This window comes from Tupaia chinensis, unplaced genomic scaffold (genome assembly GCF_000334495.1).
Source record: "Tupaia chinensis unplaced genomic scaffold, TupChi_1.0 Scaffold000333_1, whole genome shotgun sequence".
NCBI lineage: Eukaryota > Metazoa > Chordata > Mammalia > Scandentia > Tupaiidae > Tupaia > Tupaia belangeri.
The window spans coordinates 1,671,736-1,699,423 of NW_006159827.1; the positions used below are offsets into that span (position 1 = coordinate 1,671,736).

The 27,688-nt window shown below is 54.1% G+C and overlaps 1 protein-coding gene across 4 annotated transcripts in view; it reads right to left on the minus strand.

Moving 5' to 3' along the window:
• Positions 1-27,688, minus strand: part of MTMR14 (myotubularin related protein 14) — a 57,973-nt gene that overhangs the window by 3,689 nt on the left and 26,596 nt on the right. For 2 of the 4 annotated variants that reach the window (XM_027773252.1, XM_027773250.1), the window contains 11 exons: positions 22,703-22,773; positions 21,632-21,706; positions 16,759-16,825; positions 14,459-14,544; positions 14,115-14,191; positions 13,902-13,938; positions 11,856-11,926; positions 11,028-11,086; positions 10,744-10,882; positions 9,646-9,825; positions 1,894-2,049 (listed from right to left, as the gene is read on the minus strand). In XM_027773252.1, the coding sequence (XP_027629053.1) occupies positions 1,894-2,049; positions 9,646-9,825; positions 10,744-10,882; positions 11,028-11,086; positions 11,856-11,926; positions 13,902-13,938; positions 14,115-14,191; positions 14,459-14,544; positions 16,759-16,825; positions 21,632-21,706; positions 22,703-22,773 (1,018 nt within the window). The remainder of the gene's footprint in view (positions 1-1,893; positions 2,050-9,645; positions 9,826-10,743; positions 10,883-11,027; positions 11,087-11,855; positions 11,927-13,901; positions 13,939-14,114; positions 14,192-14,458; positions 14,545-16,758; positions 16,826-21,631; positions 21,707-22,702; positions 22,774-27,688) is intronic. The other 2 variants (XM_027773251.1, XM_027773253.1) reach the window with 2 other exon arrangements.

Genomic DNA, 27,688 nt, shown 5'->3' on the forward strand with positions numbered 1-27,688 from the left:
GCCTTTTTTTTTTTTTTTTTTTTTTTGCCATAGGGCATGTACACTTGCTAGAGAGAAACAGAAAGAGACAGTGAGAGGGAAAGTGAGAAATCACCCTCCAAGGAGGCTGGTCAAGCCGCAATCCCTTCTATTCTCCTTCTGGGACTCTGGGCACATATACACACACACCCAGAATGACTTTTAAGCCACTCGGTCTGGGACTCGAACTACGGTCGGCCATGTGGGGTCCAGTGCTTTAACCACTATGCCACCTGCTGGCCCCTAGGTCTTCTTTACTTTCTCACTGATTCACCCGGATTGGAGACCCCTGTGCTTCCTTCAGCTCCTTCCCGTTCATGGACATGGGGAAGTGGACTCACATAGTCTATATTCACAGAGAACCTGAAGGCCCACACAGGCACTCACTGGCCCCATTCCTGGTGGGCAAAAGGCAGAGACCATGACCTATTTAGAGACAAGAAAATGAACCCAGAGAGGAGACAGGATCTGAGGACACAGCCAGCAATGGAGCTACTGTGGTGCCACGTCCTCAAGAGATGGCACAGGCTGGAAAACTCAGAGGCCAAGGCTGATGCCCCAAGACACAGCTGGCGAGCAGAGCAACCAGGATCCGGACTGAGTAACACCCACGTGCTGAACCCACGTGTGACTTCGCCAGGAACTGAACTTGATCCCACCTGGACCCACAAGCTTGGAGCCCGAGATCACGCAGAAACTAGTTCTCTGGGAAACTCCCAGAGCTGAAGGGGTTGGCTCGGGGCTTGGGGCACTGCTTGAGACATTCAGTGGGAGGTTCTGGGTTGGGGAATGAGGGCTGCAGTTACGTCACAGTGGCCAGCCCCCAGTAAGTGCAGGGAGGTCTGTGCTTCCTCCACAGATGGCTTAGGCAGGCTGGGCTGAAGGGAAGTCCCCACGGAAAAATACAGATACTTTATTCGTCAAAATCTGAGATCTGGTTTCTGGCCTATGGGTCCGGCTGCAGAGAGGGCTATACCAGGTACAGTGACCTCAGAAGCTCTTTGGCATTTCCCAGCTGCAGAGCTGGGGCCACTGCATGCCATCCTGGGACCCCAAGGTCTGGATGACCCACCTGCCCTCAGCTGGGATCCAGGGCCCCTTTCCTTCTCTGCTCCCCAATCCACCTTTCCTCTAGCCTGTCGGCACTGGTGGGTACAACCTGGGTGCTGGGGATGAGTCTCCGGTGTCTGACATCCACCCAGCCTAACGGGTGGCGGGGACTTGCTGAGGACCCTCAGGCAGTCACATCTGAGAAGCAGGTGGCTTCCCCACAGGCAGCTGCTCAAGGCAGGTGGATGCTCTATAAGAGTTGGAAGCCCACCTCTGGGAGCTGGGAGAAAGATGATGTCACAGATGTGGGATCTAGTCTCTCCACCCAATTCTTTCTTGCTCAGAGGCAAAAGCAGCAGGTGGGACAAGGTGGGGCCTGGACAGCAAGTAACCCTCCGTTCTGCTCAGGAGAAGCACAGCCTCGAGCTGACCCGGAGCCATCCTGGCTCCAGCCTCCACCACACACCTACCTTCACCATTCCACTGTTTTGCTTTCAAAGGATTCTCACGTCAGGCAAAGCCTTGTACAGAAATAGAATCTTCTATAGTTACAGTCCAGCCAGCTTTCCCGTAGGGTATACCCGAGATGCCCGCGGATGGGTTTTGGAGGCTGGGGAGAGCGAACATACAGCCCAACGCACTTCCTGAGCAGCCCACAGGCCGCCTCAGGAGTCCGGCAGCTGAGAGAGTGGGGAGGGGCGGGCAGGGAAGCCAGGCCAGCAAGGAGGGCTGGCCTCAGCCTCATTCCTAAGCGGCACTCCTGATTGCTCACTGGCGTTTGATATGGGCAGGGGAGCATCCTGCCTTCTCAAGCAAGACACTTACAGACAACTGTTAGGGAGCTCATCCGGGAAGCTGAAAGGGAGAGAGGAGTCTGTGTGCAGGACAGCCCGCTCCTGAATACTGCCACAGCCTGTGACCATCTGCCAGCTGCCAAAGTCTGTGGAGAGAGAGGATCCGGGCAGGGGATGGTCCACTGATCTGGGGCAGAGAGGAGAGAGAGGGGAGACGATGCAGTCAGTCATATGCCTGACAGGGAGGCCCTGGAGGGGGTGGGAAGGTACAGCGGTCCTGGGCCATGCCCACAAGGCGCAGTTGGAGCATCTGAAAGTCGATCACGTCCTCCGAAAGTGCAAAAAACAAAGCTGGGTAAGTAGAGATTGAGGAAGAAGAGCAGACCATGATGCATGCTCAGCCGTGAGGACAGTGCTTTGTGCAGACTTGCAGGAGCAGAAGAACAAGAGCAAAGCAAGGTGATAAGAGGTGAGCCAGAACCAAAGCTGGGGTTGTGGCATGCCCGTTCCCAGGAGCTGACACAAGTACAATCCCAACAGCACCAGAAGGAAAGGAACAAGCCTGGATGCCCCAGGAAGCAGGGGCAGGATCACCATGCTCCCTGGCACCCAGACTTAAGGGTGGGCAACACAGAACCCAGAGGCCACTGAGAACCTGTCAGAGGAGAGAGAAAAGGCCTTTGAGGATCTTAAGGGGGGTGACCTAGATTGAAGAACAAGGAGATGGTAGCCCTGAGGTTCCTGCTTCCTCTGCAGCACCTTCCAGAAGCCATAGTTTGTATTCACAAGCATCAACCCAGCAAACTCACTGGCTATGCCCAGAGGGAAGAGATGAATCAGGCAGGAACCTGACAGCTTCATCAGGCCTTTTCCAGATGGAGGTTTGGGGATAGGGGGTAGGGGGGGAAAGTTGCACTGGGAATCTCCTGCTGTCACCTTCTCCCCAAATGCAGCCAACCCCTGTCCTCTGTCCTGGGTAGCAGCCCAGCTGGTGGGGATTGGGGAGGAGATAGGGAGACATCAAACAAGACCTTTCCATCAGCTACCCCAGGTCCCAGTCCCCAGAGAAAGATCTTTATTCTTTAATTCAAGAATAGCAGAAGGTATTCCTGCAGGGACCCAGAAACGGCAGAAGCATGAACAGTGTGGGGAGGCCAGAAGCGCTCACTGCCCTTGGCTCCCCAGTCGTCTGGCATTGAGGGCTCCTGGTCTGAGGCGATGCCCAATCTGTCACTGCTATCTCCCCTAAGTCACCAGGCCTGGCGTATCCTCAAGCAGCTGCCACCTGAGTGCAGCTCTAGCAATCCTTAACCACCCCCTCGCAGCCCAGAGAGGTTAAGACACTTGCTCAAGGTGCCACGGCTAGTGAGTGCAAGGACAGATTTTTGAACTCAAGTTTGACTACAGATTTGTCCTGAAACAGAACCACCTTGAGACCAAGGAAAACAGATGGCTTTCTGCATTCAAGCCACCAGGAACTGGAACCCCTTGTGATACACAGACGTGCCACATTCATCACTCCTGCTAAACTCTAGGAGGTGCGCGATGGCAGCATCAGGGAGGAAGGACAGGACGTGCCTGTTGTGGGTGGAAGCCCCAAGGACCGACGAAGCAGGCTTCCTTGTTTCCAGATGGAGAAACCCAGGCAGCCAGTCAGTCACAGAGTCAGCCTCCTGGGGGAAGCCTGCCCGGTGCTGCTTCCGGGTCACTGTGAGCTCGCAGCTCGCACAACCCTCTGAGGCTCAGCTTGGCTCCAGAACTTATCTACTGTTCCAGCTGCAGGGTAGAGGGGGCCAGCAGGTGGCATGGTGGTTAGGGCTGGACGCTCCCACTTGGCTGACCAAGGCTGAGTCCTGGACCTGGTGGCTTGCTTTCTCACTTTCTTTGTCTCTCTCTAGTCAAAATAAGTGAGCAAGTAAATAAAAATTTTAAAACAAAAAACCCAAAACACCCAAACTGTAGGGTAGAATGTCATCTCCACTATTAGCAGTTTTTGGGCAAAATGATTGCTAAAAGCCAGAGTGCTGAGGGTTGGAAGGGCTGTGGGAACACAGGGAAGTTTCTTATGCTGTAACGCATGCCCCCAGGACAATCAAAGAACACTGCTGGGCCAGCCCATAACCTGGTGGCTAAGACGCCTGGATCCAACATGGCCCACATGGTTGGAGTCCTGGATTTGGCAACATGAGAAACATACCAGCTGCTGGCACACGTGTGTTTGTACCCCAAATCCCGAGAGGAAGATGGAGAAGGGACTGTGGCATGACTATGTTCCGTGTGTGTGTAGGAGGGGGCACACTTGCTTTCCTCTCTCTCCTGAGAATGTATGCATCCTCTGGAAAATTAAAATAGAAGAGAGCACTTGGCAGCACTGCAACCCTTCAGCTGGACACTCCCCAGTTCCTCTCACAGCACCCAGAATCTCACCCCCCCACCTCCTGCCAGACACTCCCGAGGGCGATGCAGAGCAGGCGTTTCTTAGCTAGTCCTTTCTGGAGGGGGGTATGAGAATACCAGAGCAGGTGGAGTGGTGATTAAGGTGCTGGACTCCCACATGGCTGACCGCAATTCTAGTCCCAAACCAGGTGGCTTACTTTTTTTCACTTTAACTCTATCTTTCTCTGATGAGTACATGTGCCCTACAGTAAAAATTAAAAAAAAAAAAAATAATAATAATAGGGGGCCTGCATGGTGGCATGGTGGTTAAAGTGCTAAACTACTACATGGTTGACCGTGGTTTGAGTCCCAGGCCTGGCATCTTGCTTTCTCATTTTCCCTTTCTCTCTCTCTCTGGTCCAATTAAAATAATAACAACAAATTGAATTAAATAAAGAAATCTTTACAAAACAATAATTAATAAAATTAAGTAAATGATTCTTTAAAAAAATTTAAAGAAGGAAAAAGAACACTGCCAGGGGGCAGTGACAGACGAATGGGTTACAGATGGGTTCTCCTTCCTCCAGGATTCCTGGTGCCCCATGCGGGTCACTTCCCCAGCGTCCAAGCAGGACGCCAAGCAGGAAGCACACTTAAGAAGCCAGAGGACAGCCTAGGGAACCAGGCAGTGCAGCAGCAGTGGGGTGCACAAGCCAAGGGACAGAAAGCTCTCATGTTGACAAAGTATCTTTTCCAGACCCTAGAGTTTTTCAAGAGTGAGCCCACAGGCTGCAAACAAGTCTCCCTACTTCAGGCTTCTATGAAAGAATGGGTAGCAAAGGGACCATTCAGCTCCCAGGTTTGAGAGCAAGGGGCCATGCTGGCACAGAGATGCTCGGAAACACCAGTCTGGACTAGTTGGGTAGACAGGCACTAAAAATCCCAGGTCACCAGGAGGAAGGACTTGAACTGGCACATTCGAAGAAGGGAGGAGAGCCTTCCTGTCAGCCTAAGCGCACAGGGAGCTGCACCTGCTTAATAAGACCTACCAGCTCTGCTCTGTCCTCCAGCTCAGGACAAACAGAGCACACACAAAAGTCTCTGTTCTCTCCCACTCTGGAGGAGCAGAGGCAGCCAAACTACCCTCTGCCTAGAGGGCTGTGAGGCTGACAGCGCCCAGAAGTCATCTGTGCACACCCCAGGACATGCAGGTCTCGGACCTCTGCCCAGGAGGGTGGCTTCTCAGCAGCACCGCACTCCCTCAGCTGGACGCTCCTCAGCAACTCCCACAGCACCCAGTCTCAGCCCCCACTTCCTGCCGCAGAGCCCTGAGGGTGATGCAGAGCAGGCGTTTTTCTTAGCTCGTACTTTATGGAAGTGGGTACGAGAATACCACTTCGAGCAGAGCTGGTCAAGGCATGCATAAAGGGGTCTGCATGGTGCCTGGCCTGGCGCCGTTCCCTGACACGGGGAGCTACGAGATACCCAGCTGTTAGTTCCCTGACATGGCCCACAGGCCCTCAGATAAATGACTGGTAAGGACATGTCCGTAACTAGCAGTAACTCAGCATGTGTGGACAGCGTAAGTGTGCATTATTCACAACTGCTCCACTCCATCACCTCATTTAAACCCAAACATAATGGAGCAAGGGTCATTATTTAAAAAAATTTTTTTAAATTTTTAAATGGGATGAAAAAATGGAGCTCATGGAAAATGATTTTCCATGTTACACATCAAGGAGTGGCGCCGCCGCCATGGAAACCCAGGCCTGACCAAACACATCCAGGTGGGCAACACACTGCTGCTCCTGGCTGAGTATGGGTGGAGGCCTCAGGAACTGCTTCACAGACGAGCTCATAACCTTCAAGTGCAAGAAAGCACAGAGCTTCTAACCTATGACTGGAAAAGAGTGTACGGAAGAAAGGCGTCATCCCAGGAGCTCCTACCAGAGGGTGAGGCTGGCATGTGGAAGGGCCACGAGAAACAGGCTGGAACCTCTACCAGGCTGTGCCGGAAGGCTGAATTTCCACAGACTTTGCCATATAAATAGCTTTCCTTCATTGCTTAAACCAGTTTGAGATGTGTTTTCTGTCACTTCCAGCTGAAAACATTGGACAGGACAGACATAAAAGGCTCGGAGGTGACAGCTAGGAAGTTGCCCGTTAAGCCTCTGATTACATAGATTAAAAAATGGAGCCCCAACATCGAGTGACATGACAAGTCACACAGGGAATCAGGGTTGGAACCCAGACCTGGAATCTTAGGCTTTGAGGGGCCCTCGTTGTCACCTAACTCAGATATCCTCCACCCCTGTCCACAAGTCTACCTCGAATGCTTCCAGATGGTCCTACAGCCTCCGCCCAAGGGACCCCCCCACTAGTAATGGGGGTCCCCCAGCCTAGTCTAGTCTTTTAAACACTGGAAGTGTGTCCGTATCACTCAGTCAGGGACTCTGCATTCCTGGAGCAGCCCAAGGAGATCTCTGGGGGCTCCATGCTTCCTCTTCTAGGTCACATGCTGGCAGGGCCTTCAGGCCTCTCGCCACTGTGCCAGGCCTGGGACTGTGGACCCACTTAGGAGCACATCCATGGGGGACACCACCCCACAAGGTCTAGCTCCTAGAGGTCTAGCTCTTCTTCCTCATGGAGAGGGCCCAGGGCAGAGCTCATCATTTACAATGAGCAGTGAGCAGGTGGCGGCCAGGGAAAGCCACCGACTGGCAGCAGGGGCTGGTTCCTCTGCGGCTACTTAGCTATTCAACCGGGCTGCTGGCACCAGCAGGTGCATCTGCGCGTCAGGCAGTCTGGCTTCACGCTGGGCTCGTGGGGGCAAACCCCTCCTCTGGCCCAGAGCATGCTGTGCTGGCACTCCCCTGCCCGTACAGGAAGACCGATTCCAGATAGAGCTCAGGCCACGAGGAGCTGGACAATTCACTAAAAACCAGGGACTGGCGAGGCAGGTGATCTCAGAGCACTGGTCCTGCCCCTTCCCTGGGGGAAGGGCACAGGGAGCCCACAACACTGGAAGGCTGGATTTCCACCACTTACCCACAGAAGTAGAGTTCCTCTATTGTTTAAATCAGTGTTAGATGCGTTTACTTCCACCTGAAAGCATCTGAACTGACAGGGTGGATGTGAGAATTAACAGTGGCCTAGACACACAGCTCCATGGAAGTGAGACCGATGCTAGAAAGTCCGCAGTCTCCTCAGTGAGGAGTGTGGGGTCAGGGCTTGATAAGAACCAGGCCTCCTACTTAACTTTGAACAAAGCTTCTGATTCTGCTTCAAAGGAAATATGCATGTAGAATGTGGAGCCTATAGAGCCCCGAGAATGAGGTGGGAGGGTGGGAGGGGAAGTTGGACTGTCAGCCTTACCAAAAGGCTTCCTTCCCCACAGTTCCGCCTACTGCATTAAGGACCTGATTGGTTATTGTTACCTAAGAGGCAGGCATGCTAATAACAGGATCCCTCAGGCACTTTAAGATAAAAGAGACTAAATTAATTCTAATGTTAATGGAAATACATAATTAGATGCTCCAAATCTGAATAAACTAGTCTTTCAAAACCTCTGTCAAACAGGCATCCAATTTAAGAGAACCTCATGCCTGTGCCTGTCCCAGCCAGGATGGCTCTAGGTGGACATTTCAAAACAGACCAACAGACCCATCGATTCTGCCCAGCAGCCCGCCCCTCGCCTTTCAAAGCCTGCACCCACTTTGGTCCAGCTATCCATGACTCAGCCAGGCCCCAGGACACAGGGCTAAGGCCAAAACAGCACTCCAAATCCTCTCTCCAGAAGACAGGGTGGCTTTGGTGGCCATCCTGAACCAGTTGGGAGTCAGAGCAGGCAGGGAACTACCCTGAGATTGAGGGAAACTATCTTGGAACTGGAAAGGAGTTGGGGCAGGAAGAAGGGACGGCGAAAGCTGGGGTGTGGGAAAGGGCGATGGAGCGCTGGCTCGGCGTGGGAGCTCCCAGCAGCATGGACAGTGAAGATGGGGACAGGACTCAGTGAGTGAGAGGAGTCTCCTGCTTTCCTCTCCAGCTGTCCACTCTGCACAGGCAGAAAAGAGCATGAGCCCAGCCCAGAACAGCGCGTGCCACACAGTGCCACCACAGTCCCACGGCAGTGCTCAGGGCAGCCTACATGCAGACAGGATGGCATGGCTGCAGGCACACACGCCAGGCCCACACAGATGTGGACGAGCGCAGCCCCTGGATGGCACCGTCCCTGCTCAGCCGCACCCACCAAGCCTCTAGTGGGCAGGAGGGCCCGTGGTCCTGGCTAAGGGGCTCAGCACTGGCCCCGGCAGTGTTCAGGTGAAGGGCTTGCCTGTGGAGGTGCGACTTGGGACCTCTCTGGACAGCACCACCGAGCACCTCCTAGCTGTAGCTCACTTGCTCTGCCCACGCGTCAGAGATGGCCCTCCCCGGCCTCCTACACCATGTTTATTTGTCCACAGAAAAACTAGACAATGGTGATGGGAGGAGGTCCCGCAAGTTCTGGGTGTTCCTCATCACAGGGCTTTGACCACGGAGGAAATGAGTCCCGAGGTCACTGGCAGGGCAGAGCTGGGCTCGAATCTGGGATGGACTCCAAAGCTCACGCCTGTTCTGCTAAGAGGCCCTTAAATTCTAGGGAGAATGGGACATTCAAGTCCCACACTGCTCTGTGCTCTCCAGAAGGGCTTTACACAACACTGCAGCTCACAGGGTTCTTTCCTTGGTGTACAAAATGGAGAAAGCGGTAGGTAGCGTGCCAGCTAGGACAGGCTGACCCCAATGTTGGCCCGCCCCTCAGCTCTCGCCTGTGGCCCAGCACTCTGCTTTACTCTCCCCTAAGGGACCCCTCCTGGCAGGACACTCAGCCCACACCTTTGGGCGTCCATGTGGCCGGGCGGCTCCTTTTCCAGGTGTGCAGTTGCCTTAGGTTTGCCTAGCCTGGCTCCCTGAGATCTGTCCTCCCCTCTGCTCCGCCAATCTGGATGTGGAGTGTGAGAACGAGAAGGGACTGGGAGCAGCTAGCTCCACCTGCTCAGTCACAGCGTGAGGTCAGGGAGGGCTGGGATCTGCCACAGGTGAAGGCGGAGGCAGCCCTGACCCCCTCCCCCGCCCCGCCCCCCCCCAACTACATCACAACCTCTATACTTTGCCCTGGGTTCTGCCAGAGACCCAGGAAGGTTTCCGCCACTCTGTAACCTGGCCCTCATAGTGCCCTGACACTGGCCCATCCTCCAATTGCAGCCTGCAAGCTTGTCAACCTCTTCGGGTCTCCTTGGTTACCTGCCCAGCAGGCCACACGCCAGTGAACCCAGTCCGAAGATACCACCCGAGATACGAACTCAAGGGCCAGTCCTGGGTAAGGGGAGGCTGGCTTCCTCCACCAGCAGGCTCTGGAGCTCCTCACCTGGGTTTGGGGACCTCCAAGGGACTGCTACCCATTCTGAAAAAGTTGTCAGAATGGTTTGAGGAGGAGGAGCTGGAAGATTTGGCTTCTACCAGCCCCTGGTGGGAAGGCGGGCGGTCCTCAGAGGGCTGTGGCCGGTTCCAGAGAACACTCTGTGGAGAGGATGAGTGACTCTTCCTCCTGCAGCAGAAAGAATGGGGCCGTCGTTGGCTAAAGGGCTGCCCCTGGCAACCCTCTGTCCATCCTCATGGAATCTCAGAGCCCAGCCCTGGCTTCCAGTGGGAATGCCAAGGGAGTGAGCACGCAATCGGCATTCTGCCAGCGCAGCGAGGGCTGGGTCTTTACCGGGGACACACTGGCCTGCTGGCCTCAGAGTTTTTGCTACAGGGAACGTGGGCTCATTGGCGGCAGGGTGGGGGCAGTGAGAATGAGAAAGCATCCTCGGGGGATGGCCCGGCCACAATCCCTTCCCCATCATTCTCCTCTCAGGATTATGGGCACACATGCACAAACACCTGGAGTGTTTCTCAAGCTACCGGGGTCAGGAATCAAACCACACAGTTGGCCATGTGTGATCCAGCCACCCCAACCACCGTGTCACCAGCTAGCCCAAGAAAAATGATCCTTCATCAACAGTTCAACAACTGACCCCTCCAAATGTGACACAAACTCTTGAGCTGCTTGTCTGTGGAAAGTCACCAGGGTCTCAGATTATCAAAGGATTCGCCCCACGAGCAACTTCCCTGTTCTTGGTCATCATTCTGAACTCACCTTTTGTTTCCTTTTTCTAAGTCTCCCCCACCCTCCACAGATAAAACTCATCCAGGAACTCCTTTATCCCTCTGCCCAGCTTAGCCCTACAGCTTCTTCGTCCCACAGAGACCTGGCCCTTTGTGTGCCCAGGCCACCGTGGGCACTAGCCCTCACCAACCAGATGGCTGGCCTCTGAAGCCCAGCAGAGACAGCAGGGGCATGGAGCTGTGCTCTCAGGCCTTCTGTCGGGGGCCCTCTTTGTTCCTGGGGCTCTAGCCTGGCTCCCTGGGGCTGGTGGCCCTGGGCCACAGCTGGGAGTGAGCTTGGCCCCCGTCTGCCCCTTACCAAGCTGCCTGAGTCTGTGCTCCTGCTGGGATCAGCTCCACAGCCTCGTAGGTGAAGCTCCCAGCAGCTCCTGGGGAGCTCTCCATGACCAGGGAGAAGTCGCTGCCAAGGCTGGTGCTGCTGCCCCGGTCCCTTCGTCCTGAAAGAAGCCAGTGCCACCGGTCAGCATGTCGTCTTCTCCCACTACTGCCCTGCTCTTCCACACAATATAGTCGGAAACTTCTCAAATTGGTCTACACTCAAAAAGACGCAAGAGGAAGGGCCGGCTGGGGCCTGGCACTCACTGAGCATGCAGATATCTTCCAGGGTGAAGCCTGCATCCCGGGCTGGCAAGCTCTTCCTCCTGTGAACAGACGCCAGAGCAGTGACTATGAGACCCAGCTGGTCTCCTCTGTCTTCACGCCCACCCCTGGAAAGTACCTCTGACGCGCTGGTAACTCACGGAGACAGGTTCTACCTAGCGTGTGACAAAATGCCAGAGTCACTTCTGCGACCCACCCCACCTGATTCTGCCCCATACCCAGCTGCAGATTTCTAAGGCCCGTAAGGCCTGCCGCTTCCTTATCAGCTTGGGGCCTGACAGTCCAAGCCTGGCCCCACAAGCTAAGAACTTGGACTAGGCAGGCAAAAAGCTCAGACAAGGCCCAACTCTGCAGGGGTCCTAAGGCAACTGACTGCCAGGACTCCTGCATGTTCTGGGCTGGAGGGAGACTCCTGCTGCATGGTGCTGGGCCACAGGGCATGCACACACGCCTTCTGCAGCAGGCCAGGCAGGATGAATGCCATGGGGCTGGGAGTCCTCCTGTCCTTGGGCTGGTTCTCCAGGCAGCAACACACCCTGCTCTCTGTCACCGCAGACCACTCATCCCCCCCAAAGCCTCTGAGCTGGTGGCTGACTCCGACATGGCCTCCCTGGCAGAAGAGCCTTTACACCCAGCGGGCCTCAGCAATTACACCTACCCTGGCCTCAGACAGGAGGCAGGGAGGGCATGCCATCCTGCCAACATGCAGGGAAGTGGGGCAGAGAGCAGGCGGTGAGATGCCACATGCTGAATAGCAGCCCCTCTCGGAGTGCCTCTGCCCCATCGTGAGTGTGCCAGGCTTCTGCTTACCTCTGGATCTTCAGAGCAGAGAACTCCTCAGAGGTGATATGCTTCAAAAAATTGAAGCAGAAGAAGAAAATCTGAAGGAGAGACAAAAAAGTAGCACACAATGTGAAGAGGGAGAGAGAACTGAGGGGGCAGAAGGCCTGGGGGAGGATGGCGAGCCTGCTGGCCAATCCCCTGCTGGGGACCCTACTGATATTCTGGTGTCTGTCTGGTGTGGGTGGTGCAGAGGGCTCAGCGGGGTCTGCGGATGCACTTGTGCTGGGTCAAGAAAGGAAAGGAGGCGTTTCCCTCCTGGGAATGCTGCAAGTTAAGCCAGTGACTCTTGAAAACATTTTCAAATTCAACATGTGTGTTCTCAAGCTGTTAGAAAGGGCAGAGAATAGTAGCTTCTTCTTCTACCCCTCTTAAACGAACCCCAGGGAGCAAGGCTAACAAGGAAGAACAGCTCAAAGAGAGATGATCTGAGGGCAGGAAAGCAATGGCTGGGAAAGGGATATTTTGGGGGAGGGGTATCCAGAAACAGTAGTTCAGGAGAACTGTGGTAGTCGCTGTCTGGCCCAGAGCCTGCCTCGCTCAGGAGCCGTGAGGATGAGGTGTAGGCAGCAGGATCCTGACCTCAAGCTGCACTCTCCACCTCCTGAAGCAAATTCTCTCCTTCTCCTTCCAGCCAGTGCTGCAGTCCAGGGGCCTCCATAAAGCCCCTGAGCTTACATCTCTGGTTTGTAAACAGACCCCCCAGGGATGCCCCAAAGTGCAGCCCAAGAACCCCTCACTCACAGAAATACATATCCCTGGTTCCCACAGAGCCTATAAGATTTCCTCAAGGGGGGGGAGTTGCCAGGTCAGACAGTATGGAAATGTTGTGTTACATAAAGTTAAATAGGTGCTTCCCCCAGAGACTTTTTAGTCTTTAATATGCTAATGTGCTCACTGAACCTCAAAGGCTGGGAGGGACAGAGCGGTGTTCAGTAGACCTGGTTTTTTTGTTTGTTTATTCTAAAGCTTCAGTGCCTGGGGTGTCTGGTGAGGGTAAGAGAAAGGCCCACACCGGGAAAACAACACTCCGATGTGAATACCCTCATGTCTATGCTCAGAGATGCCAAGATATTTAACTCTGCACCCCCTGGCTTAGCGCCCCTCCTTAGCTGAGCCCCTGAAGACAGAATCTGGCCTGCTGTGGAGGGAGGGGGAGAGGGCAGTAAGGAGCTCGGCAAAGCCCCAGGCAGGAGGCTACAAAGAGGCTTTCCACACCGACTCAATGCCAGAGTGGCTGGGGTTCAAGGAGGCCTCGGGGGAACAGGCTTATGAGCTCTGCAGCCCTGACAGATGTGATAAGTGCTCCGAAGAAGAGATTTGGAAGGGGGGGAGCCGCTGAAAGGAAGGGACAAAAGGAGGTGGCGGAGATTAGATGCCCAAGAAGGAGGCAGCCAGGGTGAGGAGGGTGAGAAAGATGCTTCAGAGGACAGGGGTGCAGGGAGGAAGAACCCCGGTGGGCACCAACTCCTCCTCTTAGGGAGGCGGCATGCATCACACCAGGAGACTCAAGGTGAAGCACATGCCCAAGGTCACCCGGGCAGGAAGCAGGACAAGCAGGGGCTTTGCGCAGACCTGTGCGCCGAATGGGCAAAGGCTGCAGAACAGGGCATGAGGACAGGAAGGGGAAAAGTGGTCACACAGGAGGGGACCTGCAGGCAGCCGGCGGGGAGGACTGGGGCAGGACTTCCATGCACGGGACAGCCCATGTTGAAAACTGGCCGAGTGGGTGTGAGGGAGAGGAGGACAGGAGGTGCTTCTGAGTTTCAGTAGTGAGCCCTGTAGCCTGGTTCCTGCATGGAGTGCAGAAAACAGGGTTGCCCATGAGGAAGGGGGAGAGAGCCCACACAGGAAGGTCTGGGCAGCTGCACACTGCTCACACCCCTGCGTGGGCATGTCGCCACTGCACTGTGGAGGGTGACTGAGGCCCATCACTGGAGCCCCTGTGCTGCCGAGCAGGAGAGGGCACCCGCACGGAACCGCCTCCCCCCACGCCCCCTCGGCAGTGGTGCTCACCTCCTCTCCTTTGCTGAGCCGATCTACCAACATGTGCCTGAAAAAGGGAGATGAGGTCAGCATGAGCAGATGAGGCCAGCTCCTGGGACCCGGCCCCCAAAGACAGCTGGGTCCTGATCAACCTCTCATCCTTCCCTAGGGTGGGGTTATCCCTGCCTCGGACTGCATCCGGGAGCTGTCCACTGCCCTACAGGAACAGTCACCAAGGCTTACCCAAAGAGGAACCAGTCGTAGGCCACAGTCAGGTAGAGGATCTCAGCAGGCTTCAGGGACATGTGGATGAGCCCGTCCTGGAAGAGACCGTGGAGCTGTGACAGGACCAGGAAACTGCCGTCCCAGGTCCAAGTCTTCTCATTGCAGGAGCTCAGCCACGACGAGGCCAGAGGCAATGCAGGCTGACCCACCACCCAGAGAGCGTGCTTAAACACGACACCTGCTCAGCCTTTAGGCCTTCACCCAAAATCACTGTGTTCCAGAGACAAGCCCAGTGCACCACAGGGGTGAGTGTGGTCAGGCCTAAGGGCTCCCTCCCCAGGACCCGGCCTATCCATACTCACAGCCCACAAGGAAAGGCGCAGGAGCGAGATAAAGAGGGGGGTCCGATCCCAGCCTGAGATACAGTGCACCAGCAGCCCACTGTCGTCTGCTCAGGAACCGCAGGGGAGGCCCAGAAAAGAATCAGACAGGAGCCGATGAGACGGGAAGTGCCAGCACCTGGCCTGCTGTGAGGGGGTCGGTCACTCCTCGATCCCTCCCCCAGGTGGGCCTCCCCAAGTTTCTTCTCCAACCTAGTCCCATAGCGGGTGGGACGTGGCGTCTGTCTCTGTCCAGGGCATCCTCCTTTCTGGCTATAGCCCTCAGTGGGCCCGCTCCTGGGCGAGGCCACTCTGCTCTGCCCAGGTGGCATAGGTGGGGCTGCCCACCTGTCCCTGCCTGCTGTTTCTCGGGGGGCACTTCTGCACCATGCAGGACATTTCCCATGCCTGGCCAACACCTTCCACGTGCCATGGTCCTCCACCACCTGGCTGGTTCCTGACACCCAACTCTAGGCACACGGCTCCAGAAGTCCTTGGAGGAGCTGTACTGCCCCAGCTCGAGAGCTACTGCCTAGCACTAGAGACCAGAAAGAACTTTTTATTTTTCAAACATTTTTTAAACATAAAATGTTTTTAAAATTTTGGTCTGAAAGAATTATTTGATTTTATTTATTATATTAAATATTTGACCAGAGAGAGGCAAAGTGAGAAAGCAAACAGCCAGGTCTGGGACTTGATCTGCGGTTGGCCATGTGGGAGTCCAGCACATTAACCGCCACACCATGCTGACCTCCTGGGCCAGAGGGGACAACTCTTTTTGCAGTTCTGGTCACCTGATCTAACCTGGGCCAATGAGCACAAGCAGAGACTTTCACAGGCGCTCCAGGGACAGAGCCAGCTCTGTCCTCCAGGGGAGCTAACATGACAGAGGCGAGTCTGGAATGGCCGCCAGCGGCTTTGAGAAATAGACAGCTTCTCTGTGATATTTCTTAGCCACTCAGCTCTGCTCTTGGGCCTTCTTAGTTTCAGAAGCCAATACATTTCCACTTCCCCAAGCAAACACAACCCCACAGACGTCCGCTCTCCTCCCTGGAGACACTGAGCAGGACAGGTCAGTCCCACAGAAAGAACCAAACAGCGGGATGATCCTCTGGAAAAGAGGTCTTCTGCAGGCTTGTATACACCAGACTGGGAGCCAGGCCTGGTTCTCTTGGGCCTCATCTGTCTGAGCCAGGGGCCCATCCCAGCATTGCCCCCGCCAAAGCCGAAGCTCAAAGGTCAAGTGAGCCAGGCAAACACCCTGTGCGTGGGTCAGATGAGTTCCTGATGTGTTCCAGGCTTTGGCAGATGTGGAATAATCTAGCAATGGGCAAGGCCCAGGCAGCCTGTGGGCTTCCAGGGAATCCCTCAGCCCCTCTCCCACTGAGCATGCCTGAGTATCAGGACTCAGGTGCAGCCAGATGCTGAAGGCCCTGAGGGCTCAGGAACAGACTCACCATCGCTGTTGACTATGGAAAGCAGCAGTTTCAGGTAGTTTTGAAACAGCCAGGTCTGGGACTTGATCTGCGGTTGGCCATGTGGGAGTCCAGCACATTAACCGCCACACCATGCTGACCTCCTGGGCCAGAGGGGACAACTCTTTTTGCAGTTCTGGTCACCTGATCTAACCTGGGCCAATGAGCACAAGCAGAGACTTTCACAGGCGCTCCAGGGACAGAGCCAGCTCTGTCCTCCAGGGGAGCTAACATGACAGAGGCGAGTCTGGAATGGCCGCCAGCGGCTTTGAGAAATAGACAGCTTCTCTGTGATATTTCTTAGCCACTCAGCTCTGCTCTTGGGCCTTCTTAGTTTCAGAAGCCAATACATTTCCACTTCCCCAAGCAAACACAACCCCACAGACGTCCGCTCTCCTCCCTGGAGACACTGAGCAGGACAGGTCAGTCCCACAGAAAGAACCAAACAGCGGGATGATCCTCTGGAAAAGAGGTCTTCTGCAGGCTTGTATACACCAGACTGGGAGCCAGGCCTGGTTCTCTTGGGCCTCATCTGTCTGAGCCAGGGGCCCATCCCAGCATTGCCCCCGCCAAAGCCGAAGCTCAAAGGTCAAGTGAGCCAGGCAAACACCCTGTGCGTGGGTCAGATGAGTTCCTGATGTGTTCCAGGCTTTGGCAGATGTGGAATAATCTAGCAATGGGCAAGGCCCAGGCAGCCTGTGGGCTTCCAGGGAATCCCTCAGCCCCTCTCCCACTGAGCATGCCTGAGTATCAGGACTCAGGTGCAGCCAGATGCTGAAGGCCCTGAGGGCTCAGGAACAGACTCACCATCGCTGTTGACTATGGAAAGCAGCAGTTTCAGGTAGTTTTGTGTTTGTTGCACCAGGTCCCAACTCTGTTAGAGAAGACAGAAAGAAGTGTAGGACATGGTATGAACTCCGACTTGGAACTTAAAGTACTTAACAAATACACTGCTGGGCCAGCTGTAGCCTGATGGTTAAGGTGGCTGGATCCCACAGGACCGACTGTGTGGTTCCAGTCCCAGACCCTGCAGCTCGAGGAACATGCTACGTGCATGTATGTGTGTGCCCAAAATCCCAAGAGAATTTAGAAGGGATTGCTGCTTGGTCATGCCCTCCCTGGGGTTGTGTGTGTGTGTGTGTGTGTGTGTGTGTGTGTGTGTGTGTGTGATTTCCCGTTTTCTCTCTCTCTCCAGCAAGCACAGGCACCCTATAACCAATTTAAAAATAAATACTAAGAGTTACTCTGGGGCAACAAGCACATGAGGCCCTCGGACACAGGCCACAGGCCTCAAGTCCAAGGTAACGCAGATACCTGAGCGCTCCTGGCACTGCTCTCGCACCCCTCACCTGAGGAACCCCTTACTCTGCACATCCTAACCCAATGTGAGGGTGAGAAGAGGAAAGGGATGAGACCTGGTACCCACAGCCCTCCCGACCTGTGGCAGTGGCTGTCAGGCAAGCACATGTCAGTGACCTGAGTCCCGAGCTCCTGGCACAGCTGAGTCAATACAGGGAAACGTGCATGAGCCTGGGGCCCATCTCCTAACGGAAAGAATCATTCTTTCACCTGCCCTCTTATCTCAGGAACGAAGTGAAATACCAATCTTCTCAACAAACATGTTTTATTTGCTTTTTACTGCTATTCACAGCATACTGTCTTTTGATGAATAAAAAATGCAGTCTGTTTGGCAGACAAAATCTTTTAAAACAGTAGGCTCGTGAAGTGGGAGATGGAAAATAAGCAAAGAGCTGGACAGAGAACAGAATCTCTGTTTTAGCCCGAGCAAAAGGTCCAGCCTGGACGCTCTGAGGAGCAGCCCACTCAGAATCTGGAATTCTGCGGAGGGGCCTGACCCAGTTCTGCAGTGCCCTCTTCACTGGCGGGGGAGCCTCTGTTCTCTGAAGACCCAGCTGCTGATCAGTGTTCCAGGCTGTGCAGAGAGGGTGGTGCATGCCAGCCAGAGAGCACCTCCCAGGGGGAGGGGAACACGGCACCTGTAATTGGAGTGGTTTTCCCAGGAACTGAAAACAGGCTCATTTACCGACCCTCCCACAGCCCCTGGAGAGTTCTGACCCACTTTCAGCAGCTCCAGAGACAGTGCTGCGGCGCTGTGCTAACCAAGTCATTACCAGTAGTAGCACGAGGGGCCTCAGCTCGGCATGCCTGTCACACGGCTGCCAGCAGACTTCCTCAGAGCTGGGATGCTCTCGAGTGAGGGCAGCAGTAGGAAGGCAGAGCCGCACAGCGCACGGCCCAGGGAGGGGTGGGTGGGCCGGTGTGTGGCAGTGGCAGTGGCTGAGGACCATGGAGGGGCAGAAAGCTGTGGGGCACCAACAGCCACAGTGACTACCCAGAGCCGCTGACAGCCAGGAGACATGGCCAGCTCTAGGGGCTGGGGGGCAGGTGGCAGAGGCCCAAAGTCACACTGTTGAGGGCCCAATCTAGCCCTGCCAGACTCCAGAGGCCACGCTTCTGGTCACACACTACACTGCAGGGACTTTCTGCAACAGCAGAGGAAGGAACAGAAGCCTGAGTGGCTACTGGACATGAGGAGGGCCTGGGAGACATGCCGGGACATGTTGGGCTTGCCTGACACTCTGGTTCCACATGCCCCACAAAGTCGCCTCTGGGAGCAGAGCTAAGGATCGTGCTTCTGCTGATGCATCTATGCCTAGAGTACCCTCCCCCTGGCTGGCAAACTCCTACTCCTCCTCGAAGGCCCAGCCCAATGACCTCTCAATGAGGTCTCCTCCTGGGGCCACTAATTGGAGCCTGTTATACAGGTGACGGTCACGCTGCCTCTTTCCCAGATGAGTGGGGTGAGAGGGGAAGACTGTTTGGGTCTGCACTGCTCAGGCAGAGGGCTCAGGGACCAGGAGGCACCTGCAGAGGCCCACGGAGGACTGGGAAAGCCACAGGCATGCCCAGCTACGATGGCCACCCAGAAGTTCCTCCCTGTCTGTTCAGGGCGCAGGCAAGGGTCTTGGGTACTGAAAGGAGTGCACCTCTAAGGAAGCGGCCGGTTACCTGGGAAGTGGCAGGCACACACACGGCTGCCACACCACCCTGAGGTCGTGCATATCACCCTGCAGTGTCACGTCAAGATTGTGACACACAACCCTGTGCAGGGTCACGGGAGAGTGAGGATGAAACTGGACCACTGCAAGTGCTACCTGAGAGCCTCAAGGACGCTGTGGGACTGCGACCCGCGGAGCCTCCCCTGAAGGCTTCTCCAAGGAGGTGACAGGGCAAGGGAGGAAAGCAGAACCTGGAGAGGGCACCCTCCCCGTCCCTCAAGGGGCTGTAGGACAGGACCTCACATGGACAGGCAGGCCAGATGGCGTGGAGCTGGGTGGGCCACCGAGGGATCCTTGGGCTGCCTTCTGAGGAAGAGGGGACGTCAACGGTGGGTCTAGGTGGGGCTGAAAGTGACAGCCCTGCTTTGTCACCTAAGCACCCGCCGCCTGCTAGGCCCCACCCTAAGCACCACGCAGCCATTATGTCCATCCTCAACATGGCTGCACCACAACGACGGTGGCCCGGAGTAGCCAGGGCACAAGAGACAGAGGCAGGAGGGCAGGAGTCTCACCGGGGCTCTGAAATGGAGAACTGACGGAACCTCACGGATGGGGGCAGTGGGCAAACAGCCTGAGTTTCTGGTCTGAGCAGCTACGTAAATCATGAGCTACAGCCAGCTCCCTTCTGGATGGCGTGAGTCTGAGAAGCTGCATAAAGGGACACTTGGGAAAGGTTATGTAGGTGTGGGTCAGAGGGCGAGGGATGAGACCATCTGGCAGGAGGGTGAAGATTAACAGGGAGCCCTGGGACCCCAGTGCTCACAGGATAGAGAAGGCAGGGCCTACCCCTGGTCAAGGAACAGGATGCAGGAAGCCCACTGAGACAAAATGGCTGAGCAACACTGAAGGGTTGGTCTCATGGCAGAAGCCCGCCTCCAGCACTCGGGTCTTGCTGCCATCGTGCCTGGAAGCTTATCGGGAAGCGTCCCTGAGTCAGCCAGCGAGCAGCCTGCTGACTAATTACCATCACTGCACTTCATCTGGTATTCCAGTTCAGGGGACATGCTCACACGGTGCCAGAGTAGAGGCTGCGCACGAATTCCAACAGGGGTGCGGACTCCCCTTTAGGGGAAGCGAAGTCATCTGCTTAAGACCACAGAGCCTTGCCAGGGCCAGGGTACAGGACCACTGGCTAGGCAGAGCTCCTCGTGCGCGAGGACTCCGGCCTACAGAGGCCAGCGTCCTGGCCAGGGCCGCGCACGCAGCCCAACATTCCTCCTGACCAGGAGAGCAGCTCATCACTGAGTCTGTACCCATGTGAGGAGGGAGACGGAGAGGGAGACGCCAGGAGGGGCGGGGCCAGTTTAAGACCTCTGCACACAAGGAGCCTGCAGGTTCCTTCGCCCCCTCAATCTGTCCAGGCACAGCCTGGGAGCAGAGACCAGGGGACAGGTCCCCCGTGAACCTGTTTCTGCTGCAGGTTTCCAGGTCACAACAGACAAAGCTGGCTGCTCCCCTTCCTAAGGCTCCCTCTCCTGCGCACTCCACGTAGGGGAGACCTGCCATCACCCAACTTCGTTCAACAGTTGCTGAGTTTCTACCTCGTGACTAGGGCCCAGACAGATAACGAGACAAACACGGCCCTGCCTTCACAGACCTTGCTGCCGTCAGGACACGGGTGCAGGTGAGATGGGAGCATCCTCCTGCCGGACACAGGAGGGGGGCCTCTGAGATGAGGACGTTCTAGGCTGGGTGGGATAGACATGGATGGCAGGAAGTGCCAGGACGGCAGCCTGTTTTCACTGGCTCTGTCTTTTGAGCAGCAGGCCCTGTGCCCATTTCTGTGCTGGGGTCCCCCATCCTCCTGGAGCTCAGAAGCAGATCTCTAGATCAGTGACACAAGCCAGTGGAAAATTCCAAGACAGACGTGCCCAGGGGGTTAATGGGAAAGTACACGCAGGTAGCTAGCCCTCCAGAGATGGGGAGAGGAGGCTACTGGGGGGTCACCTCAGGCAAACACCCAAGCCAAATTCTGAAGGGCAGTGTGTCAGCAGACAAGAGGGGGCTAAGAAGTGGCAGCTGGGCAGAGGGAACAGGACGCTAGGAAGGTGGCAGGAAGAACAAGGGCACTTGTCCTGTCTGAAGCAAGGGGCAAGCAGACGGCTGGCAGCCTTGAGCTGTGTGGCTAAAGAGATGGACCCACCGGTAAGAGCAGGGGCCCCTCAATGGTGGACAGTGACAGAGAGGGAAACATAATGGGGTAATTTTAAAGTTTCTATAATCGAATGAGGTCAGGCAGCTCTGTGCTTCCTCCGCAGAACACACATTTAAAAGAAAGAAATGAAAAAAGTCACTAAAGCCCAGATCTGGAAAAGCAGACTCCATGAGGCCCTCTGGAACAGAACCCCCTGGTGGATGCAAATCTTTGAATGAGTCACGTTCAGAAAGCTTTGGATTTCTAGGCCAAGAGCAAATCTGGAGAGAGAGTTAAACAGATGAGCAGCTCCCCGTTTCCTGAGCTATGAAAGGTCGGGGGGCTGAAGGCATCTGAGGACATAGCCAGGCTGCCAGGCATCTACATGCAGGTCTTCTGGGGCCGGTGGCAGGGATCCCCTGAGTCCCCCGCTCTTATCATACCCTGCTGACGTCAGGGCCCTCACCTGATACTGGCTCCAGTCAATGTTCAGAGAGTGTGTCAGGGAGTCGGGGATGTTCAATGGGGCATCGACATAGTCCTGGGGACAAGAAGACATCTGTGAGACGCGGGCTGAGATGTCCCTCCATGGCACCTGCCTCTCTGGATGCTGTGCTGTCCCAGGGATGACGTAGCTTACAAGTCAAAGTGACCAGATCCCTGCAGCTGAGTGGAGCTTTGCAGTCAGACATTGAGTGCCTGCTGCAGACGAGGACAGGAACAATCTGCAACCAGCCTCCAGCAGGTTCCGGCCACCTCTGGCCTGCTCCTGCCGACTGGGGAGGGGACAGAATTCTGCTCCCTGTCTCTAGCAGACAGAAGAGGAAAGAGGACTTTTCTATTTTGCCCCCCTCAAAAAAATTCCTTTAAAGAAAAGGAGAAATGGGACCAGCAGTTAGTGTAATGGCTATGTCGCTGGACTCCCATGTAGTCAGTCGAACATGGTTCGAGCCCTGGACCCAGTGGCTTAAACTCACGATCCCGAGAAAATGGAAGAGAAGGGATTGTGGCATGGCCATCCCCTATAGGGGGCGGGTGTGTGTGTGTGATTTCTTGCTTTCTGTCTCTCTGGCGACCGCATGCATCCTATAGCAAAAACCTCTCAAAAAAAAAAAAAAAAAAAAAAAAAAAAAAGGAGAAATTAAAAGGGGGGAGGAATGTATATGTGATGAAAATGTAACATGCATATTCGAGGAGAAGTAGAGAAAGAAATAAGGAGACTCACATAAGAAAGAGAAAGGAAGGGAACAGCATGTGGCACAGTGGTTAGGGCGCTGGACTCCCACATGGTTATTCGTGGTTTGAGTCCTAGACCTGGTGGCTTTGCTGTCTTACTGTCTATTTCTCTCTGTGTGTCTCTCTGGTGAGCGCATGTGCCCTATAACAAATTAAATAAAAATAATGATAATAAAATTTTAAAAATATTTTAGAAAAAAGAGGAAAAAGATAACAATCTTCCCCAGAAGACCGCTAGCTATTATCCTTGCCCCCCCCCTCACAACACAAGGCCCCCACTGGTGAACGTTCATGCTCATACCTGCTTCCAGTTAAATATGAGCCCTTCGGCCATGTAATCCCGGTCCTTATACTCCTTGAAAAATTCACAGCCTGGAAAAGAAGGGCCAAGTTATGGTACCTACCTTCCCATCCCAATGTGTCCTAGGCCACCCTGGCTGACTGCGGCCTCAGTGCTGAGGACTGTCAGGCTGCCAGCTCACACATGTCCCCGCCTGGCTCCAGTGAGGCCAGGGAGGAACCAGATGAGGGCTGGAATAGGCAGGCCTAGTCAGAGAGCGGACCTCTGGGACACTCCCCCTCACCTCACATCTCTTTAACTCTCTCTGTCTGTGCTCCCTGGTCACTCCCCTCCATTCCCGCCTGCTGCAGGTCCTTTTGTTCTTTGAATCCTCGCAGTACCAACCCTAGCAAACAAGAGCGTGGCTCCACTGTGAGTCCCAGCGGCTGACCTAACTGCTGAGGATTGCTCTTCCTCATCCAAATCAGGAGCAGTAACACTAACCTTGCAGACTATTATTTGGGCTTAGTGTCCTCACACACCAAAATGACCAGGCCGTGCCTGAAACTGGTGCTCAAGAGCCACTGTCATCTCCAACTAAGCAGGAAAAGAGGAACTTGTCTGCATCCTCCACAGGGAAGTAAGAACGCTCACCAGGGTCAGCCCTCAGGAACAGAGAGAAACGGTAGGGACGGCACTCCAGCTCTTCCCTTAGCTCTGTGACTGCAAACACATCATTGTCGTCTCTAAGCCTTGATTTTCCTGCTTGTAAAGTGGTCGAGGATGAAGTGAAATACCGCACACAAACCCCCAGCACGGCACAGGTAAAAGGGCACCAGATGGCAGCACAGGGCGACTGTCATCACATGGCTGGGCGGCACGGGCTCACGGTGCTGGCCCCGCAGCTCACAGCCAACAGCTCCACTCCGCACGGGCTCAGCGACCTGCTCGAGGGCACGGGCTGCCCCCGCTCTGGCTGTCCCGTGCTCAATCTGACCACATCACGGCCGGCACTCAGGCCTCCCAGTGTTTCCGGAAGTTTCAGGCCACAGCACGAAGCCCCTGGAGGGCAGCTTTTCGTCGTTGCGCTCAGTTTCTCACTGGGAGCTTACATAGACGGCAGATGGCAGCCGGCTGTGGCTGCACCTCTGAGGCTGGGAAGGGCCCGGAGGTAACAGAATACTTTGCGAATTCTGTGAAGCGGCCACAGGCCAAAGAAGTTCATATGGAACTCTACAGCAACTCTTGAACCAAACTCCTGTTGAAGCCACCCCAGGGTAGAGAGGAAAGCATCCCTGGAGAGAAGGGTCTGGAGACCCACCCCACGTCCTCCAGATGCAGCTTCCCGCCCATACGCTCTCCTACATAGTCCCCAGACCTTGCTGCTGACTACCAAGTCGGGAAACGATCCTCACCCGAACACTTCAGCCTATTCTTGGGTGCCTCCCTGGGAGAAAGAATGATAAATGCCAGAAAGGCCCTGAGTTTAAGAGCCCAGGTTTAGAAGAGAAGATGCCAATCACCTCATAGAGCTCCTGTGAAGTGTTCTGTTTTCCCAAACTCTAACTGCTCAAATCAACACCGCAGGCTGCAGGCCGAGCTCAGACTAGCTGATGACGCCAGTGGCAGTTTTTGTGAGAAACTGATGGAATTAAAATAGCCTCAGCACCAGGGCAATGCCGCTGTTCATTACCTCCATTACCTGGATGGGCTTCCGGTCCCCTGGCGGGCTGGAGGGGAGGGACCAAACACCAGGGCAAGAGCAGCAACTGCTTGAGAGCAAAGGAGTGAAACTTGCAGCACAGAGTTGGGGCCCATCTATTCTGGTGTCTTGGAAGAAATGCTTCCAGACACCTCTGACTTCCAAGGGCCAGTCTAAGCGCCCACTGTTGCGACACAGCCAGAACTGAAACCACAGTGGGACCTGTCCTGCCTCAAAGTCATTATAGCGCTCAACCGAGAATGTCATCCATCATGACTTGGTTTAGATGACAGTAATTTTGTTTTTTATCCTTATTAGAAAGTAACACAGGTGGGTAAAAAGATTTCAAGAACTGGGACCAGCAGTTGGCGTAGTGGTTAAGGCATGTTGCTGAACTCGCATGTAGTTGACCATGGTTTGAGTCCCGGACCTGGTGGCTTTAACTTATGCTGGGCATGTGTGCATGCCCAAGATCCCGAAAGGAGAAGGGATTGCGGCGTGGCCATCCTCCCTGGGGGGGTGATTTCTCGCTTTCTGTCTCTCTGGCAAGTGCATGCACCCTATAGCAAAACCTCTAAAAAAAAAAAAATTTAAGAATATAAGCATATCAAGAAAAAAGTACTTCTCCTGCCCCCCCCCTTATATGGATTTGCAATAGTATCTCTCCCTACCCTCAGATTTTTGAAATTAAAAAAAAAAGTTTACTGAGGCCATCAGGTGGTATAGTGGTTAAGGCACTGGACTTCCACATGGTTGACAGCAGTTCGAATTCAGGAAATGGCAGCTTGAAACTCATGCCAAGTACATATGTGTATATGCCCAAAATCCAATAGAACGGAGAAGGGATTGCAGTGTGGCCATCCCAGGGGGTGATCTCTTGCTTTCTGTCTCTGTCTCTCCGGCAAGCATATGTGCCCTACAGCAAAAATCTCTCTCTCAAAAAAAAAAAAAAAAAAAAAGAAGTTTATTCCATGAGTCAGAGAGAGACAGAGACAGAGAGACAGCACTTCTAACAGGGTCCTGACTGTGATCCACCCTCAGCCTGGGCCTCAGCCTCCGCCAGTCCAGATCATGGGCACAAGTGCCTGTCAGACTCAAGGAGGCCTCAGGATAGGAACTGTAACCTTCCCACGTGGGTTCACCTGCCAGAGTTTTGTGTTTTACTGCTGAGCCACTGTCTAGCCCCCAGCTTTGTGATCTTGACTGATCCCCCTGAGCTTTCCCCCAGCACACACATAACCATGAACTGCAGTGTGTAACAATGTGGGGAAGGCTGGCTGTCGTGGGGCAGGGGTAGCACGATACCTGGGTTTGGATTCTGGACGATGGGTGACTAGGAAAGGCGGGAGCGTGTGGGAGGAGACTTCAGCACCGTATCCTGTCGAGGGTGCTTGTCATGCTTAATCTCTTTCATTCATGAAAGGAGCACATAAACTTTAAATAATTTTGGGACAAATAAGAGGAAAAAACCCTCTCACTAAGACAGATCTTAATGTTTTTTTTTAATTGGATAATAAAATTTTTGCCTTAAGGCATGTGTGCTCACTGGAGGGAGAAAAGGACAGATAGTGAGAGGGTAAGTAAGAAAACATCCCCCAGGGGGGATGGCCAAGCTATAACCCCTTCTCCATTTTCTTCCAAGGATCTTGGGCATGCACCGCACACGCACCTGCCATGAGTCTCAAGACACCAGGTCTGGAACTCAGACTGCGGTTGGCAACGTGGGAGTCCAGCAATGCAATCGCTACACCATCTGCTGGTCCTTCTAAATCCTTTTTTATAAACACTTTTCCCTTTAAATATTTAAGTATACCATATAATTTACATCCAGCTTATCCTAAATATTTTCCTGTCTTAAAAAGTCTAAATATTGGGCCAGCAGGTGGTGTGGTGGTTAAGGTGTTGGATTCTCACATGTCCAAACATGGTGCAAATCCCAGACTTGGTGTCTTGAAAATCAAGCTGGAAATGTATGCGTGCATGCCCAAAATCCCAGGAGAAGAGTGGAGAAGGGACTGTAGCATGGCCATCCGTCTGAGGGCTGATTTCACACTTTCTTTCTGCCTTTCTCCAATGAGCATATGCACCCTATGGCAAAAACCTAAAAAAAAAAAAAAGTTGAAACATTTTTTTAAGAACTATTTAAATTTGTTACTATTCTTATTATTTAACTTGAACAGAGACAGACAGAGAGCGAGGGGGTGAGGTGAAAGTGAGAAAGCAAGCCACCTGGTCTGGGACTCAAACCTTAGTTGGCCATATGGAAGTCCAATGCCTTAACCACATCACCTGCTGGCCCCACAAGTCAAAACATTCTTCTAGAACTATGTAACACTGCATTCTATTGATAGATGTGGCATCACTTATTTAGGCATTATTCTATTTAATGAAAACTTTTTCCCTGTTTTGGTATTGCAAGCAGACATTTATAATGAATATCTTCAGCCCCAAATCAGCTGAATTATAGCTTAATGACAGATTATCAGAAAAATAACTAAGTCAAAAAAGGTTAACATTTTGGGAGTCTTGTAACAATTTTCTAAGCTACAGGACACTGGGCTACTACTCTGGAGCAGTGATATTTATACCTCTAGCAAAACCAAGTCCTACTGGGAACCTAAATACAAACAAAGGAGTGACACCTGCTTCCGCAGGGAGCGTGGCCCTCTTATTCAGCAGAGTGATTCACGCTGTGGACGCATCTCCTGGGAGTCAGAGGCCATGTTTCAAAATAAGAAGAGGGGCTAGCCACTCGCTCCAGCACAGACACCCTTAGTACAGTGCGATCTGACACCGCCAAGCCCACCACATTGTCATAAGCTGCATCAGCCCAAAGACACTCTTAAGGAAGGGGAGCTCTCTACGTCTCTAAGTTCCCTCGTCTACTCTTCATTGGTAGTTGCTGAGACGAGTCTGGCACTTTACTCTCAAGTCAGCACTACTATTCTCATTCTTTTGAAGGATGAAATGATGCTCAGAGAGGTGAAGTGACTCATCCAAGGGTACAGAGTGCCAGGGCTGGGACTCATGCCCACCTCTACATGGTACCAAGCACCACGCTGGCAGAGAAGAGAGGAGAGTCCCACGTGGAGGCCACTGTTTAGGAGTGCCAGGTCCGCAGGGCTTGGAGTCTGAACAGCACCAGTTTGCATCTGATGCGCACACTCTCCCCCATAAGGCACTAGATGAACCTGCAGTTTAATGACACTGCCACGGCCTGCTCTTCCCACTGGCTGAGGCTCCAAGACTGATGAGGTGAGGGCCAACACGAGATCAGAGGCAGATGCTGGTGCTGAGAAGCAGGA